At 41.9% G+C, this 17,382-nt stretch overlaps 1 protein-coding gene across 1 annotated transcript in view; it reads left to right on the plus strand.

The window, feature by feature from the left end:
• Positions 1-17,382, plus strand: part of LOC116324770 (dedicator of cytokinesis protein 3) — a 52,149-nt gene that overhangs the window by 18,432 nt on the left and 16,335 nt on the right. The window contains exons 8-37 of the mRNA XM_039604005.1: positions 1,129-1,170; positions 2,024-2,178; positions 2,343-2,424; positions 2,501-2,561; positions 2,652-2,799; positions 3,812-3,900; positions 5,388-5,513; positions 9,181-9,305; positions 9,404-9,566; positions 9,704-9,810; positions 10,426-10,597; positions 10,684-10,781; positions 11,163-11,246; positions 11,346-11,446; positions 11,558-11,639; positions 12,044-12,214; positions 12,864-13,056; positions 13,214-13,341; positions 13,454-13,600; positions 13,709-13,807; positions 13,900-13,994; positions 14,188-14,263; positions 14,389-14,489; positions 14,584-14,642; positions 16,274-16,422; positions 16,535-16,620; positions 16,731-16,757; positions 16,850-16,945; positions 17,035-17,095; positions 17,201-17,294. Coding sequence (XP_039459939.1) covers positions 1,129-1,170; positions 2,024-2,178; positions 2,343-2,424; positions 2,501-2,561; positions 2,652-2,799; positions 3,812-3,900; positions 5,388-5,513; positions 9,181-9,305; positions 9,404-9,566; positions 9,704-9,810; positions 10,426-10,597; positions 10,684-10,781; positions 11,163-11,246; positions 11,346-11,446; positions 11,558-11,639; positions 12,044-12,214; positions 12,864-13,056; positions 13,214-13,341; positions 13,454-13,600; positions 13,709-13,807; positions 13,900-13,994; positions 14,188-14,263; positions 14,389-14,489; positions 14,584-14,642; positions 16,274-16,422; positions 16,535-16,620; positions 16,731-16,757; positions 16,850-16,945; positions 17,035-17,095; positions 17,201-17,294 — 3,217 coding nt within the window. The remainder of the gene's footprint in view (positions 1-1,128; positions 1,171-2,023; positions 2,179-2,342; positions 2,425-2,500; positions 2,562-2,651; positions 2,800-3,811; positions 3,901-5,387; positions 5,514-9,180; positions 9,306-9,403; positions 9,567-9,703; positions 9,811-10,425; positions 10,598-10,683; positions 10,782-11,162; positions 11,247-11,345; positions 11,447-11,557; positions 11,640-12,043; positions 12,215-12,863; positions 13,057-13,213; positions 13,342-13,453; positions 13,601-13,708; positions 13,808-13,899; positions 13,995-14,187; positions 14,264-14,388; positions 14,490-14,583; positions 14,643-16,273; positions 16,423-16,534; positions 16,621-16,730; positions 16,758-16,849; positions 16,946-17,034; positions 17,096-17,200; positions 17,295-17,382) is intronic.

Genomic DNA, 17,382 nt, shown 5'->3' on the forward strand with positions numbered 1-17,382 from the left:
TTTTACCTACCGAGCGCTTTTTTTTTGCCATTGCACACGCTGCTTTTCCATATAGGATTGTGTTGTTGTAGTGATGTGAGAATGTACCGATTATCAAATCATCCATAGCAAGGTGACTCACCAGAGACTGCACGATTCAGCTGTTGGAGCTGCGTCATGTGACTTCTTCTTTATGCTTATCTTACAGCCATATTGAATGTGTCCCTTTTCTTACGTGCACGTGACTATCGCCACGGTGATTGCTAACTAGTAATGCATACATAATGCAAAGTGACAGGCCCAGGTGAGGCTGTGGGAAAAGTACAGTACATGCAAATGAATATTTAATTGTTATTTTTTAAAAATAAATTGCAGATTTAAGTCTTGCTTGCTTTAAGGAAAGAACCAGACCAGAGACACATTTCCATGAATAAGTCATGTCTCAAATGTGCTTTAGTTGTAGTGATGTGGGACTTCCAAATCTATACACACAGAGGAGACTTGCTGAAGCAGATCCAATTTTAGAAATATGTGATTACAGCACAGATGTTACGAAATCTAATGTAATGCTGCTGGAGACTGCTATCTGGGAGGGAGATCCTTTCTTTTCAGTGGCTGAAGCACCATATGCTGATGAAAACACTCTCCAACTGCCCTGCAGCCTCCCATTATCCCCTTGCCATGTTTCTCAGCTTTGCACGCTGAATGTTTGTGCACTAAATGCTCTGTCCAGAAACAACAGCGCAGGTCTTCCTTGCCAGAAAGCCTCCTGACTCTGTCGATGAAAGTGAGCTTGTCTTTGGCAGGGCACAAGACCTTGGCACCTCCTGAAGGATGGGAGTAGAGGAGTTCTTTTAGGCTGCTGAGCAGAGAAGGGGGGTGTGTGGGCGATACTGGCTTTGTCCTCTTCTCTCCCACATGCTCACGTTTTGCCTCATGTGGGCTTCTTTTAGCGCTGCAGGAACACTAGCGTAGCCACTCGGCAATGTACGTAGGTGAAATTTAGTCAGATTTGAAGCATCAACTGGGGCATCGCTCAGGTGGTGTTTGTCTGAAGCTCCTGTAAGGTAAATAAGTTCAAAGCTGTGTGGGATGAAAAAACAACAATGGACTCACTGATCTGACATCTTTTCCTCTGAACTTTTTTAGCATGTATCCAGCAGACATTGTGGTCAGCAAAGCACAAACCAGGTACGGCCATTTCAGTGGTGTTCATGAACACGTCACAGCTCATTTTTCATCAGCAAATCTCATTTTTCATTTCTTTTCCAAACACTCTGTCGCAAATGAGTGTCCTGAAGTCAGGCCACTGCTCTGGCACTAAGGCTATCACATTTAGACTCTTTGGTGTTTGGTGCCTATAATACTGGTGAGAACCTGACACCAACTGACACCAACACTGCCAGGGCGTGAGGACTGGTTCCCACTGGGATCACATATGTCCCAGTGCATGCACAAATGGTGCTGTAGGCCATATCATAGCTTTCTCTCGTGTTGAAACACTATTTTAAAGACATGTTGCATTTTGTTTGGGGATGTGCTGTAAAGTCTGTCTGGCTTTGGGCCCAAGAAGAGTGAAACTAGTGTGATAACTGTAAAGATTTACATAAGCATAAACTGCTGTTAGCGCACTTTAGCTTATGTACATAAAAAATAAACAAGCAAATATGTGAGTTTCAGAGGTCTTATGAACTTTGTGGATTTTGTGCATTCACATATGCATATGAAAGCTGCCTCTTTTCATTGTTAACCTTATACATTATATAAATACAGGATATCGCACCGTCCCTTATAGCAAAGCCACCAATTTTCCATCACTCTGTTCGTCTTTTCATATCCTAATTGGGATGAAATCCATCATCTCTACTGACTCCACTATAAATAGACTCTAGTTACAACACTGTAAAGCTTATTTATGAATTATTCAACAGTTTCAATACTTCCATTGATCTGTTTAATAAACATATCTATATACAGAGTGGCAGGTATTTGGCCTCGCTTGCAGTGTGGTCTTGTGAGCGGTCACTTTCTTTTTCGTTCTCAGGGTGATAGCATAAGACAGCGCCATGGTGACGGTTGCCGTGTCCCTGTGTCGCACCACCTCTTCATCAACCTGAAGAGCTTCACTTACAACAGCATCAGCGAGGATGCAGACGTCTTCTTTTCTCTGTATGACAGTCGCGAGGCCAAACAGATCAGGTACACCGAGGAGTCTCAGCGCGCACATAACAGCCTTGAATGGGAACTGTATCTGTTCAAGAGCACAAACATACATACACATCTACACACAGTCCCTGTCCAGCAGATTGAGGCATTCTGTGGTCGACAGACACTGTGAAACTGTGATCTGGCTTCTTTTTCAGTGAAAAGTTCATGGTGAAACTGAACAAAAATGGAGGACCAAAGAATCCAGAGAAGGTTGATCGCCTGTGTGCTCTCTTCACGGTAAGATATTTTTACTTTTTTTACTTTTTTATTCCTTCTTGAATCTGTTAACATTTGTTTTCCTGCCTCTCTGTAGGACCTAAGCAGCAAAGACTTGAAGAGAGACCTGTACATTGTTGCACACGTCATAAGAACTGGTAAGTAACGAGTGTATGATGACGTCTTACTCATGGTTATAAATTTTTAGTGGTTCTTCTTAGCAAATCATTTCTCTGTTTGTTTTACAGGCCGTATGCTGCTGAATGACTCAAAGAAAGGCCCGCCGCATGTGCAGTATAGGCGACCTTATGGCTGCGCTGTACTTGCCATGAGTGATGTTTTCCACACCATCACCGACCTCAAAGAGGAGAAGGACTTTGTGCTCAAAGTTTATACGTAAATATACCACTGAAGCTATTCTTCCTTTTCTTCTTCTTCTCCTTCTGCTTAGCCGTTTCCTCGTTGTAAGGCTTCTGTGCTTTTGTGAATATAGGGTTAACGAATCTGTGAAGAGCAGCAGGAATCTGTAAATGTTCTAGAAATGTTGAGCATGACAACCTAGTGTTACACTGCTGATGCTTGGGGTGTTTTTGACCAGAATGATAATGAAGCGTCCTCTGGAAAATCAATAGCTTCTCACCCTGGGCCTGAGATAGGGCACTTGGCATGTTGTGAATCTGGCTGCTTCTGTTAGGCTTTGCCACAGAAAGACACTCCTGTACACCAGCCAGCCCAGTGAAGGAAGGAGACACAGAGAAGGAGAGGGGAAGAGGCAGAGAGAGATGACACATAGATAATTGAGCAAAGATAGAGGACAAAGCAAAAATAATGCCACGCTCAGCATATTTTCTTGTCAGTCAACAGCTAGAGTGTCTCCTCGTATCTGCACTGTCCTTCTCTGAGCTCGCTCCCGGTCAGTGATCGTCTTTACACTTTGCCATCCAGTTACGTTCTGTTTTTCTTGTGGAGTACCATACAGCAGCTCAGTGTGAAATAAAGATTTCTCGAATAGAAAACCGCCGTTTTTATTGGCTTTCTCGGTGGACGTAAAGATCCCTTCCCTTTAAAAAGGAAGCAGTGATTCAGTGCTGAGCTGCCTCCAAACTGTCGGCTCTTATATCGCTCCAGTATGTGCATTTCCCCATGCCTTTCCCAGGGGCCTTTGGGCCCACAGTAATGAAAAAGGCTGGTAGAGAGCTGACTGTCAGGTTTGCTTAGTGCGCTGTGCATTTCGGCTAATGTGCTGCTTGATAGCACCTCCTCCTGCTGCTACCTTTTCTCCAGGAGGAAATCGGCTCTGGGACTCATGCTGCTCGTGCAGTCCCCATACACACAGTCCTGAACCATCCATCTGGACCCTCTAATGGGTGTGTTGTTAACAGCCCTACCCAACTGTCTTTCTCTCCAGATGTAACAATGAGAATGAATGGTACCAGGTACACGAGAACATCATCCGCAAGTCTAACACCAAGTATTCAGCCCCCAGCACCAACTATGGTAAATATGCTGTTTCTGCTGATCTCCCATTAAATTTCCACCTCTGTTTTTCTTTTTTCTTTCTTTCTTTTCTTTCTTTTCTTTTCTTTTCTTTTCTTTTCCTTTCTTTTCTTTTCTTTTCTTTTCTTTAAATTAAAAAAACAAATATAGCCTTGTTTCCAAAAGAAGCTAGTTAGATGTAAACAATAACAGAACTTCCCATATTTAATTCAAAATTGTAAACAAACAGCACACATTTTAAAAAAAAAAAGGAACATTAAGCTCATCTCGAAGCCAACAACAGATTTCTGAAGCTGGGACAGGGGCATGTTTACCACCATGTTGCATCACTTCTTTTTTTTAACAAAACTCTGTAAGTGTTTGGGAACTGACAAGACAAATTGCTGGTGTTTTGAAAGCAGACTATTGATATTGTATTTCAGCTTTTCAGGGACCTCATTTGTTGTATTTGTGATTTGTGATATTTTAAATATTTTCAGTAGTTGACAGGTCAACTGCTACAAGGAGGCCAGTTTAGCGCTGGGAATCTTTTATTGTGGAGAAGAATCTATGTTGGCATTGTATTGTTGAAACAAGAAAGGCTTTTCCTTAACAATAACAACTGAATGGCAGGCTGTCTATAGCCTTCCAGTGTGCACAAATATACCTCCACATATTCTGGCAATCTAATTGTGCGCTGATAACGAGCTTGTTAATACCCATTCCTCTTAAAACAGACACCCAGAGGTGTCCACAGAAATTCAGTGGGCAGTGGAAAACTGTCCTGTGATTTGGCTCACAGGACAATTTTCCACTACTCCTCGGTCTGTTCTAAATGGGCTCTGGTGTCCCAGTTTTTTTAAACATAGTTTAATGGGTTTTTTGACAATTTTATCTGTAACTTTTTTACAACTGTACTTAAAAATGGGGCTGTTTAATTATAAAATTCGTAATGAAAACAAAACACCTGTACATTCAACTGCATGCAACACATGCAGCACATGCAGCTCAGCCAATTTGTTTTCTTCTTTCAAAAGATCGCCTCGTGTCTCGTTAAACCATCTTGCTTTGTGAAATATTGAAAAGTGGAGAGACTGTAAGGGTTGATCTTTCATAATTCACTGTTACATCTCTCCCTATGAGTATCTCATAGGTTATTTAAGACTCAAGCCTCACAATAATACGTCCCCGGATTTGTGCAAAACCCATATTTTCCCTCGATTCTTTGTGTAATTCCAGAACCCAATTTTTCCCTCCCTCCTTATGTTCTGGCTCCGATCACGTCTCTCCATTCACTCTTCTGTCTGTCTTCTCCTCCCCCATATTCTGACTAATGTCCTTTAAATACCCCTCTGTCCCTCCCTTCTTACATCTCTCTTCTTCTTTGTCCCTGTGCTGTCTTTTATTCGATTCTGATTTCCACCCACAACCTCACACCTCTTCATTTGCCCTTTTCCCAATTTACACACGATCATTTATGCCCACCATCCCTTTGCCCCTGCCTCCAGGCCTCATCATTTCCCTGCAGCTGCTGCGAGGTGAGCTGGAGCAAATCAGACGGGAGAACCAGGCTGTGTTCAACAGGGCTTTGGCACTCACACGCAAACTGGGTTTCCCAGATGTCATCTTGCCAGGTAAGGAGGCAAAAAGTAGAAGGCTATAATGGACAAAGAGAAGTTCAGTGTGCAGCCTCAGCTTTAAACTGTTAAAACATCTACATGCAACCTTTACTGTTTTAATGTCTGGCATCCACTAGAGCATGTTAGGGCACCAAAAAATCATCTGAGCAGGTAACAAAGAAAACTTGACATTCGCCTCCTGATTGGATCACATAAATTAATCCAAAATGTTTTAGCTTGGCTCAAACACCTTCAGTTGTTTAATCCTTTATGGGTAATTCTTGTCTTGTCCTTCTCTGGCAATTGATTATCTTTGTTTCCAAATATACAGGAACAGTTCCACCTCATTACTGGTCCAAGCAAAGAAATCTCCAGTCTTACTATCAGCCCAAAAACCAACCCTTTGCTTTGTGTGTACACCAGCAAATGAATGCCAATATATGTGAATGGTCATGTTGCTCGGTTTACAGGCATGTTATTATAGCTATTCCAATCTAGATAGAGACTGGAAAACATGTAGGTGTGAGTTGCATATTGCAGTAGTGGAAAATAACACAGTAAGTACATTTACTCCAGTAATCCACTAAGGTACTTGCACTAGGGTAGAACATTTTCATTTGATACTTCTTGGTACCCCCACATGTCACTGTACTTTTTCGTGCTGATGTCTGTAGGTGGTTTAGCTGACAGATTAATGACTGTACTATTTATCAGGACTTTACTTTTAGAATATGGTACAAACTTATAAAACATAGCGCTTGTACAAAGTGTATGAAATCAGTGAGCTTGTATCACATTTCAGAAGTCTTTAAGTTTTCTTTGTTTAGAGACGATTCTACTGTAGCCCTCACTGCTTAGAGAGTTTGAAGCCCTCTGTATAAAATAGTTAAAACCAGCAAATTACAGATCTAATGTTATACACTCCACGGCCACTTTGTTGGCTACACCTGTTCCGCTTCATGTTAACGGAAATATCTAATCAGCCAATCATGTAACGACAACTCAGTGTATCTGGGCATGTAGACATGGTCATGATGATCTGCTGAAAATGTCACGGTCTGCGGAGACAGGCCGTGCGGCGGTGTGTGTGATGGACCCAGGTGCGTACACAAGTGAGTAGACGGGAGTGAACTTAACAGAAAGCGAACCTTTATTGTGGCTGAAGACAAAGTGTACAAACAAAGCAGAGATAGTGTGACTAAACTAGACTATAACTAAACTGGGAAAACTAATACTGTGACAAACTAAGAAGACTCAGAGACTATGATGATCACTGCATAGACTGACCGTGAAAACATGGAGGTGAGAACACAGACGACGCGACACGGACTGCATGAAACACAGAGACTAAATACACATGAGGGATGATTAGGGGAAGTGGCCACACATGGGAGCACAGCTGACACACATGAACCTAACGACAGAACAGGAGAGGTGAAACCAAATACACTGACATTGAATACAGACTTTCAAAGTAAAACAGGAAACATGGAGATTAGACATGACATGAACTAAACATAACGACACATGAACCAGGGAGACTTAGAGGGAGAGATGACATAAACAACTAAGGAACAAAGGACTAAACAGCAATCTCAAAATAAACCAGGGCACAAATGAATAAAAAAAGATACATAAACTCAAACACTGGGTCACACGACCCAGCCCATGACAGAAAAACTCCGTATCAGAATGGGTGAGAAAGGTGATTTAAGTGACTTTGAAGATGGCATGGTTGTTTCCGAGTATTTCAGAAACTACCAGTCTACTTAGGTTTTCCCACAAAGTCATGCCCGCTTTTTACAGAGAATGAGAATGAGCATAACCTTATTCTTCTGCAGACTTGTTGATGCCAGAGGCCACAGGACAATGGCCAGGCTGGTTTGAACTTACAGGAGAACACCTGTAACTCAAATTACCACATGCTACAACCAAAGTATCCAGAAGATCATCTCTGAACCCCCAACATAATGAAACTTGAAGCAGATGGGCTACAGTAGCAGAAGACCACACATGCCACTCCTTTCAGCTGAGAACAGGAAACTGAGGCAACGATTCACACAGGAACACCAAAAACAAGCAATTGAAGATTGTAAAAAATGTTGCTTGTTTTAATGATAGTCAGTTTCTTATATTTTGGCCAAAACAACATGAAGGCACGGATCTGTGCTGCTCTGTATCAGCAGTTGAAGCTGATGGTGGTGGTGACATAATGGCGTGGGGGATGTTTCCTGGCACACTTTGGGCCATTAGCACCAGCTGAACATCATTTAAACACCACCTGCCTGAGTATTGTTGCTGACCATGTCCATCCATTTGTCACCACTGTGTAGACTTCTGTTGACTGCTTCCAGCAGGATGAAGCACCGTTTCACAAAACATCAATCATCTCAAACTGTTTTCCCAAGCATGACAATGAGTTCACTGTACTTCAATGGCATCCAAAGTCACCAGATCTCAGTCTAATAAAGCCCCTTTGAAGTGTGCTTAAATGCAAGATTTACATCATTGTGCAGCTGACAAATCTGCAGCAACTGTGTGATGCTGTCATGTCAATATGGACCAAAATCTCTGAAGAATGTTTCCAGCATTGTGGAAAACCTGGCCAGACTCTTCTAAAGGTAAAAATGGGTCCTGCCCAGTACTAGCAAGGTATACCTAATGAAGTGGCCACTGAGTCTATATGCGTGACACACAAAAACAATTTTTTGCAGAAAAAACACTTTCCCTTTTATACCAACTGCATTCAGCTTGTGTTCTCTATGTACTTGAACTTACATAATAAAAAACAAAACTTTTAATTGTAATGGCGTTACACTATGTTGTTGCTACTACAAAGTACTTTCTCTACTCCTGGTGTTTTGTAGACTCTTCCTTTCTTCGCTCCCTCTGCGTGAGATCAGCATGTAGGTCAGGTGCAGAGCAGATTTTAAAGAGCAGAGGTCTTTAAAGATAACTCAAAGAAAGAGAAAAGGGAGAAGTGTGTTTATTTCGGAATATTTCATCAGCTGACATTGCAGTGCTTTGTGTCTACTGAGAATGCATAATCCTGTCCTCTCCTCCCCTCTCCAGCTTATTTCCAGTTAGCCTGAAATACCTCCCAATATCACTCCTTGTGAGTCATCTGTCCCCAAGGAAATGACTTGATATAAATAACTATAATCTGATTTTATAAATAACTGCAATATCTGCGTGCACTGTTGCCACTGATATTTATTCCATTAAACTCTGACCGAACAAAAGGTGCTGAGGCAGTCATGAGCTGGTCTATTGCAACTCAGTGGGGTCACTTTGCATTGAGGAGAACGGTGACATGCAGTGCACATTCGAGTCCACATGGAAGCTTAATTTATGTTGACCGCTCACACTTCCTCTGTGGAGCAGAGGCTCGCATGAACATGGCTGGAGACAGGGTTGTTGTCGTAGTCGGAGAATTTCAGAGATGTCTTTGCCTTCCTAATGCAGATTAATTGTTTTCCAACTCCAAACTTCCAGATTATTTTTTCAGACTCAGCTGACCTCAAAGTGATCTTACTTGAGGCAGTCATATTTTGCGAAACTCCCTCTGGACCCACAAAAGGCTTCATAATTTTTTTTCTCTCACGAACAGCAGTGTTCTCTCTGACAAATCTGTGAAATCATTTCCCCTCTAAGTAAAATTCGGGCTGTTTAATTTTCCTAGGTGACACACGCAACGACCTGTATCTGACCCTGGAGCGGGGGGAGTTTGAGAGGGGCGGCAAAAGTGTCCAGAAGAACATCGAAGTCACGCTCTATGTGCTCTACGCCGACGGCGACACACTCAAAGTATGACGCATGTGCACATGAGTTAATACGTGCCATATCGTCAGTATATGAACTACAGCAAGTCTAACCTTCCTCCCGTGGTTTTGCTTTTTTTGCAGGATTGCATCAGTTTAGGCAGTGGGGAGCCTAACAGCTCTGAATATCGCTCGTTTGTCCTGTATCACAACAACAGTCCTCGCTGGAGTGAGATGGTCAAGCTGCCCATTCCTATAGACCGTTTCAGAGGCTCCCACCTACGATTTGAATTCAGACACTGCTCCAGTGAGTCAGTAATGCACCCCAGTGGCAGATAAAACCCCCAGTACACAAGTTTATTCGGATGATTGCTCACAGTATGCAAGGTTTATGCAGCATAGTTAAGTATATGATTCAGGATACTGTGATGTGTTTCCTTTCAGCTAAAGACAAAGGGGAGAAAAAACTGTTTGGTTTTGCCTTCACTCCTCTGATGAGAGAGGATGGGACCACACTCTCAGATGAGAGTCATGAGCTGTATGTGTACAAGGTAAGATGCTGCAGACATGTGGTGCTCTGCAGCTGCTGTAGAAAGTGACTCATACACGAGTGAAAGTCCTGCCTTTATGCAATATCTTATCCTTGTTAGCTGCCTGACATGCCATCAGTTTTTGATATGTGATCATGCACGTGTACTTAGCACATTAAAACGTAATTATGTAAATAACCGAGGTCTAGTGTGGCAGTTGGCTGGGTTTTTTTTACTGCTCCCAGAGAGAAGAGACAAATTCATTTGCCGATTTACCATTTTTGACTGATATTTAATGGTAAATACGCTACATATACAAGGCACATTCACATAGAGCTTTTATACTATACACGCATGGCTTCTCCTCACATGCACGTACTCTGATGGATAAATCTGGGGCAGTTTGGGGGGTTTGGTACCTTGCCCAAGGACACAAGGACATGCAAGTTGGAGGAGCTGGGTACCTTATGTTTAGTGTAAACTCAACCTTCTGAGCAACAGCTGCCAAAAGCCACAGCTACAGCCACCCTGTTATTGACTAGAACTGCAGCTCTTTTTGCTGCAGTATTCTTTCATTAAATATTAATTGTCCACATGTGTGTGTCCAACTCTTACTGTTCCATTTCAATCCTCTAGTGTGATGAAAACGCCACCTTCAGCAACCAGGGCCTTTATCTGAGCCTGCCCTGCTGTAAGGAGGACTTCAACAGCTGCCCCAACCTACCTGCTAACCTGCCCTTCCAGAGAAGCCCCAAAGAAACCTTCTGGGTCTCTACGATACTCTGCTCCACCAAACTAACACAAAATGGTAATCTACCACTTTATACATGCTGCTCTTCCATGCTGTGTCTTTCTGGGTCAGTTCAGCTTATTTTGATTTCTTTCTGTTTTCAGTGGACCTTCTGGCTCTTCTTAACTGGAAGGCCCATCCAGACAGGGTGTTGGACATCCTCGGTCGACTACGCCAGATCAGCGGGGAGGAGATTGTCAAGGTTATTATTTCTGTAACTCTAGCTTTACTAAGTTCAGTTTTTTTGACAATATGTGAAGAGCATTTGTTTTATTATCCTATTATGATTTTATTTTGTTTATTTGCTAAATATTGTGTTGTTGTGATTAAGGAGTAGGCTTTCTTTGTGTGCATCCAAAATACACATAAAGTTTTTTTAGTATTTAGAAAAATTGCGTTGAGCCGGTCTGTTGAGCCGTCACATTATCGTGTCAGAACAAAAGAAGGAAAATGTTTCTAAAATGTTTGTGATGACGGGGCTATCCTTTTTTCTCTTTTCCTTGTTTCTATTTTAGTTAGCAGTAAAGCCTTTAATGCGACGCTTGTTTTGAGACGTGCTCTTTTTGTTCCCCTCTCTTTGCAGTTCTTGCGAGATGTCCTGGATACGCTCTTCTGTCTTTTAGATGACAACACTGATAAATACGGGCCGCTGGTTTTCCAGTCTTTGGTAAGAAAATTAAAGGAGCTGTACTCACAAATTAAAATATGTAGTGTGACTTTTAAGTAGAGGAAGTGTTTTACAATAGATATGTATTTGTGTGCTCAGGTCTTCATCATTAACCTGCTCAGGGACAGCCGTTTCTACCACTTCAGACCCGTCATGGACTCATACATACAAAACCACTTTGCAGGAGCTTTGGCATACAAGTATAAAAACATTTACCCAATTCTTTGAAGTTAGTCTGTAGCACAAATAAAGAAGAAGCTCAGGTTCTGGTTATGCGCAAAGTGTCTTACTTTGAGACAATTTGTCTGCAGAGAGCTGATTCGATGTCTAAAGTGGTACATGGACCGTTCAGCTGAGGTCGTCCGACAGGACCACATACAGGAAGCCATGAGGGTAAAGTATCGCACTCACTTTGCTTCTGGTTCTTCCTTGGCTCATTCTGCAGCGATTAATTAGCATGGCATGAGGAAATGGTCAAACAGATGTGCTGATAAGGAATAATGTGACACCGTATGAGGCCTCAGGAAGCGGATGTCCTGCTGAAAGAAAAGCTAATGAAAGGAAGTTATTAAAAATGACATACAGAGTGCAGCATTTCCATGTGCTCTCTGAATTTCCTTTGTGATTGAATCTCTTAAACAGATACTTTGTCACGGGGCCTGATTAGAAACATTTGTTTTATGTATTGATTTTCAATATTAAACTAATCCACCATGGAAGTTTCATTCTTTGTTTGGAAACTGATGAAGTGAGCACCAACTGACTCCCTATCTACATCTCCCCAACAATCACCTCAGGCGTTAGAGTATCTGTTCAAGTTCATCGTCCAGTCTCGTATCCTGTACTCAAGAGCCACCTGCGGGATGGAGGAGGAGCAGTTCAGAGCCAGCATCCAAGAGCTTTTCCAGTCGATCCGCTTTGTCCTGAGTCTGGATAGCCGCAGCTCAGAGAATCTGGTGTTCACACAGGTCAGACGCTTCACACTTCACGGCCAACAACCATTTCCCCTTTACACTACTCTCAAAATCCCTCTTATGTCACCTGCTCACCAGACATTTTTATCTTTTGTTATAATTTTTTTTTTAATTTTCAGTTTTATTCATTCTCAGTTTGCATTCATATTTCATTGCTTGAGTTTGTTTGTTAACTTGTTTTATTCCTGTGACTTTTATTTGTTGTGTTCTGTGATTGATGCTTCCATCCTTCACTGCCACTGTTGAGCCCTCCTTGGCTTGATTTTTGGACAGTCTAGGGCTTTGATCAGCTGCATGCCTCTCTGTGTTCATGCTCCTGGGCTCACGTCCTCCTCAGTAAGTTACAACGCCCCCTTGTGTTTGTTCCACAATGCACCAGATGCTGCGCAACCTGACCCTGGATCTGAAAGATTCGATTTTTTAATTTGAGACTAAATATAAATTTAACTAAACCATTTTGTGCATCAACACATTTGCTGGATTCCTTAGAGTTTTTTCATTTTATGTGTGTATGTCATGGAGAAAGGCCTTTTCATTCATTTGTATTATGACTTTCAGTGTATTTGTAACATGTTTGAAACTGAATATTTGTTCCATATGTATTCTACTAATTGCAGCTCTTTGCTTTTGTTTCCCCCTCAAGGCAGCGCTGTTGAACAGCTTCCCTGATATCTTTGATGAGCTGCTGCAGATGTTCACTGTTCAGGAGGTAGCCGAATATGTCAGGGGCACCCTAGGGAGCATGCCCAGCACAGTGGACATTGGCCAGTCTATGGATGTAGTCAAGCTGCAGTCTATTGCTCGCACAGTTGAGAGCCGCCTCTTTTTCTTCCCCGGTGAGACAATTGTGAAGGTTTTAAGAAAATGTTTTTCTCCGAAGATGACAGAACAGCATGGTCTGACAGTTTCAGCCCATGTAAATCTAGCGTGCGTACACTGTGTTTTTTGTTTTATATTCAGTTTGCTTCCTTCTTTTCTTTCTCCGTTTGCCAGAATCTCGTAGTATATTGTTGCCAGTGGTTTTACATCACATCCACCTGCATCTGCGCCAGCAGAGGGAGCTGCTCATTTGTTCTGGGATCCTGGGCAGCATTTTTTCAATAATCAAGACAAGCTCCATGGTACAGATCCCTGTTCTCTGTGCATACTTAACACATACTGCCGTATTGTATACTAATGTTTTTTTTAGTTGCGCTGCATCCATCAGTTTGCTCCTTTGGTTTTTGTTTTCAGGAGTCTTCTGTTCAGGAGGAGGTGGAGATGATGGTGGAGAGCTTACTGGATGTGCTGCTGCAAACTCTTCTGTCCATCATGAGCAAATCTCACTCTGTGGAGACGTCCAGAGGACAACGATGCCCCCAGTGCACTGCTGAGATAACGGTAAGCTTTCGTGCAAGCAGCATCTTTGATGGACAGTAAAAATAAATTACATTTAGTTCATCTTTTTCTTCATTAACCTTTCTGTGTCTGCGATGTACTTGCATGCAGGGGGAGTATGTTTCCTGTCTTCTGTCTCTGCTCCGGCAGATGACGGAGATCCATTTTCACCATCTACTCAACAACTTCCACAGCAAGGAGGAACTAAAGGTGGGAAACTCTCTGAGTCTCAAAGCCTTTTGCAGTGGCCTATTTACTACATTTCAGAACTGCACACTCTTTCTTAATATATTCCTCTGCAGGAGTTCCTGTTGAAGATCTTCTGCGTGTTTCGCAATCTGATGAAACTGACTATCTTCCCCCGTGACTGGAGTGTCATGCGGCTCCTAACCAGTCAGTGAGTCTGCTTTTTCCATTTCTGTCATGCAGTCTTTGTCCCAGAGATGGTAAGGGAATACAGCCAACCATTAGATCAGGCTTTCTTCAGATAATCCTACTCTGAAGGTGACGCTTGTGTTGCAAAATTTTTCATCTATTTTTGGCACCTAGCTCATTTTGTAAGCTGACAGGGTAATGTTTGCTTTCTGCAGTATCATCGTAGTGACAACACAGTTTCTGTCTCCGGCGCTGCACAAGAACTTCTCAGATGCAGATTTTGATTTCAAGGTGCGTGTCAGGAGAGCAGCTAGTGCTCACTACACCATGAAGCCACACAGCAGCTAACTAGCGCAATTTAAATGTCATTCAGTGTTGCATTTCTTTACTTTTGTTTATGCTTCTTTGTCTGTCAGGTGTGGAACTCCTTTTTCAGCCTCACTGTGCTGTACATCAACCAGCCCAGCCTGCAGCTGGAGTCATTAGGCCCTGCAAAGAGAAAGAAAGTCCTAGATAAGTAAGAGTTTTTTAATTGTGTGTGCTTTCTTCCAAGCACCATGTTAATTATGTCATTTTCGACATTTGATCTCTTTTTGCTGTTCTATTTGTAGATATGGCGACATGAGAGTTATGATGGCATATGAGCTCTTCAGCATGTGGCAAAAATTAGGTTTGTGATGCCCACACATACATGTATCCCTAGCAATTACACTACTGTGCAAAATTCTCAAGCCATTCCTCATTTCTGTTTATTTTGATAGGAAAACTGGGAAATGGGTGGAGCGACTTATTGAAACGTGCAAAAATCCATGAAAATCATGACTATAAGGCAAAAACAGAGTTTTATAGTTACAATGTGCTTGAAAGGCAGTATTTGGTATGATCACCTTTACTCTTCAGCACAGCCTGAGCTCCTGAGAATAGTTCTCCAGGCTTTTTGAAGGACGTTCAAAGCTCTTCTTTGGATGTTGGCTGTTTTTTGTTCCATTCTTTGTCACGATGATCCCACACTGCTTCAGTAATATTGAGGTCAGGGCTCTGGGGAGGCCAGTCCATGACTGATAGTGTACACTTTTACTTCATTGACAGTGTGTTTGGGATCATTTTCAAGTTGAAAAATGAAGCCTAAGGCAATCAGAAGCGTTTCAGATGGTATTGTGTGGTGGAATAAAACTTGACTGCACTTTTCTGTCTTCACCACCAGCTGAAATGCAGTCGCAAATCATGACAGATTCTCCATGTGTTGTAGAATTGGCTGTAGACACTTGCTATTCTACCTCTCTCCTGACCTCTGTACATATTGAAAACAATTTGAACCCGAAATTTAAATTGGATTAATCACTCCATGAAACTTGTGGCCACTGATGCATTGATGTCAGGTGTCCTCCACTTGACCAGTTTCCTCAAATTCCGCTAAAAAACGCAACTCACCATTTTCTCATGTACCAAGTTCGCAGCTAATAGCTCTTTGGGAATCACCTTGCTAGTACAAAAATACAGTTTTATGCCCATCAAACTGTGCTATTTTTTTGTAGCTTTAACAAAAGAAATTAGAACAAGTGTGTTTTTGTGACTGTATTTTTATGCATGTTGTTGCTAGAAGCATTAAAACTGATTGTCTGCTAAGTTGTTGTTGTGTAGAAACAACAGAGGCTCATTCTTTGAATCAGGCATGTTTGTTTATGCTTCAATCACTAAGTGTTAAGTTACTTAACAACAACCCTGCATCCAATTTAGGGTTGCGGGGTTGCTGGAGCCTATGCTAGCTAACATAGGGTAAGAGGCTGTATACACCCTGAAGAGGTCACCAGGCTGTTGCAGGGATAACACAGAGACAGACAACCATTCAATGACCAATTAACTTTGTCTTTGGATTGTGGGCGGAAGCCGAAGTACCAGGAGAGATCCCACACAGATACAGGGGGAATATTCAAATTTCACAAAATCCGGCAGGTAGTTGGTAGATTTAAACCCAGGACCTCCTTGCTAGGAAGCAACCAGGCTAACCACCATTCCACCCAGAAAAAAAAAAGGATTTCTCAGAATTTTTTTTGAAAATGTACAAGTACAATGACTGGAGCAAACATGAATGACAGAGCAGCTGATGCCCAAAGAAAACACCCTCAGAAAACCTGGAGAACTATCGCTCAAGGCCACTTTAAAAAAGTAAAAAAAAGTTAGGCTCCTTCATAGCAAAATATAAAGAAATAAGTGGTGGCTCAAGACTTTTCACAATACTACATATATCCATGAAATTAGTGCAAACAAACAGGTCTGTCTGTATGAATCTTCTTAATCCAGGAGACAATAAACCACACTTCATCCCAGGAATGATGGGTCCCTTCCTTGGTGTTACGCTGGTTCCACAGACCGAGGTTCGAAATATTATGATCCCAATTTTTCATGACATGATGGATTGGGAGCAGAGGAAAAATGGAAACTTCAAACAGGTAGCATAATTATGACACTGCACTATGAAATTAACCCACTGTTAGCTTGCAGTGATGGACAGGCTCTTTGTCACATAACATCTATTGGCTGAATGTGTTTGTGCTTGTGTAGGTGGAGGCAGAGCTGATGGATAAGCTGGACAGCATGGTGTCGGATGGGAAAGGCGATGACAATCACAGAGAGCTCTTCAGCCTTTTGTAAGCATCAAACCCGTGTTTAGCGAGCCTGTGAAGTGATATTCAGGATAATGCCACTCTGTTAGTATTTCCTTCTAACATGCTTCTTTTTTGTTTTGTCGTCACCCGAGGACCCAACTGTTTGGTCCGTATCCAAGGTGAATGGACTGGCAGACATATTTATTCATATGTGTTGTATTTCTGTGCTCATCGCCTTTGGTAAAAATGCTTTAATGTATTTTCTGTGCAGCCTGCTGGAGAAGATTGAGCAGGAGACCTGGAGAGAAACAGGAATCTCATTTGTCACATCAGTCACAAGACTTGTTGAGCGAATACTAGATTACAGGTAGGCTAAAATGTAGTTGTCATCTTAACTATGTTGCTTTCTAATAATAAATCACAGAGCAATAAGAAGTAAACACGTCATATTTATAGGGACTGCATGAAAGGAGATGAGGTGGAGAACAAGAAAATTGGTGGCTCTGTCAATCTTATGGTGAGAAGCTTCATGAGTTTTTATTCTGGATTTTACAAAAGCATATATTAATATTTTCAAAAGTGGGGAGACAAATTCACCATTCATGTTTATTTTGAAAATCAGAACTTCTACAAATCAGAGGTCAACAAAGAAGACATGTACATCCGTTATATCCACAAGCTGTGTGACCTGCATCTCCAAGCAGAGGACTTCACAGGTACCTGAGATATTTAATGGAGTATCCTTTAGAGTTTGCACATGAGAATTAAATAAATGCAACAAAAGAATGTAAGATTTGACCTTCT

This window comes from Oreochromis aureus, linkage group 20 (assembly GCF_013358895.1).
Source record: "Oreochromis aureus strain Israel breed Guangdong linkage group 20, ZZ_aureus, whole genome shotgun sequence".
Classification (NCBI taxonomy): domain Eukaryota; kingdom Metazoa; phylum Chordata; class Actinopteri; order Cichliformes; family Cichlidae; genus Oreochromis; species Oreochromis aureus.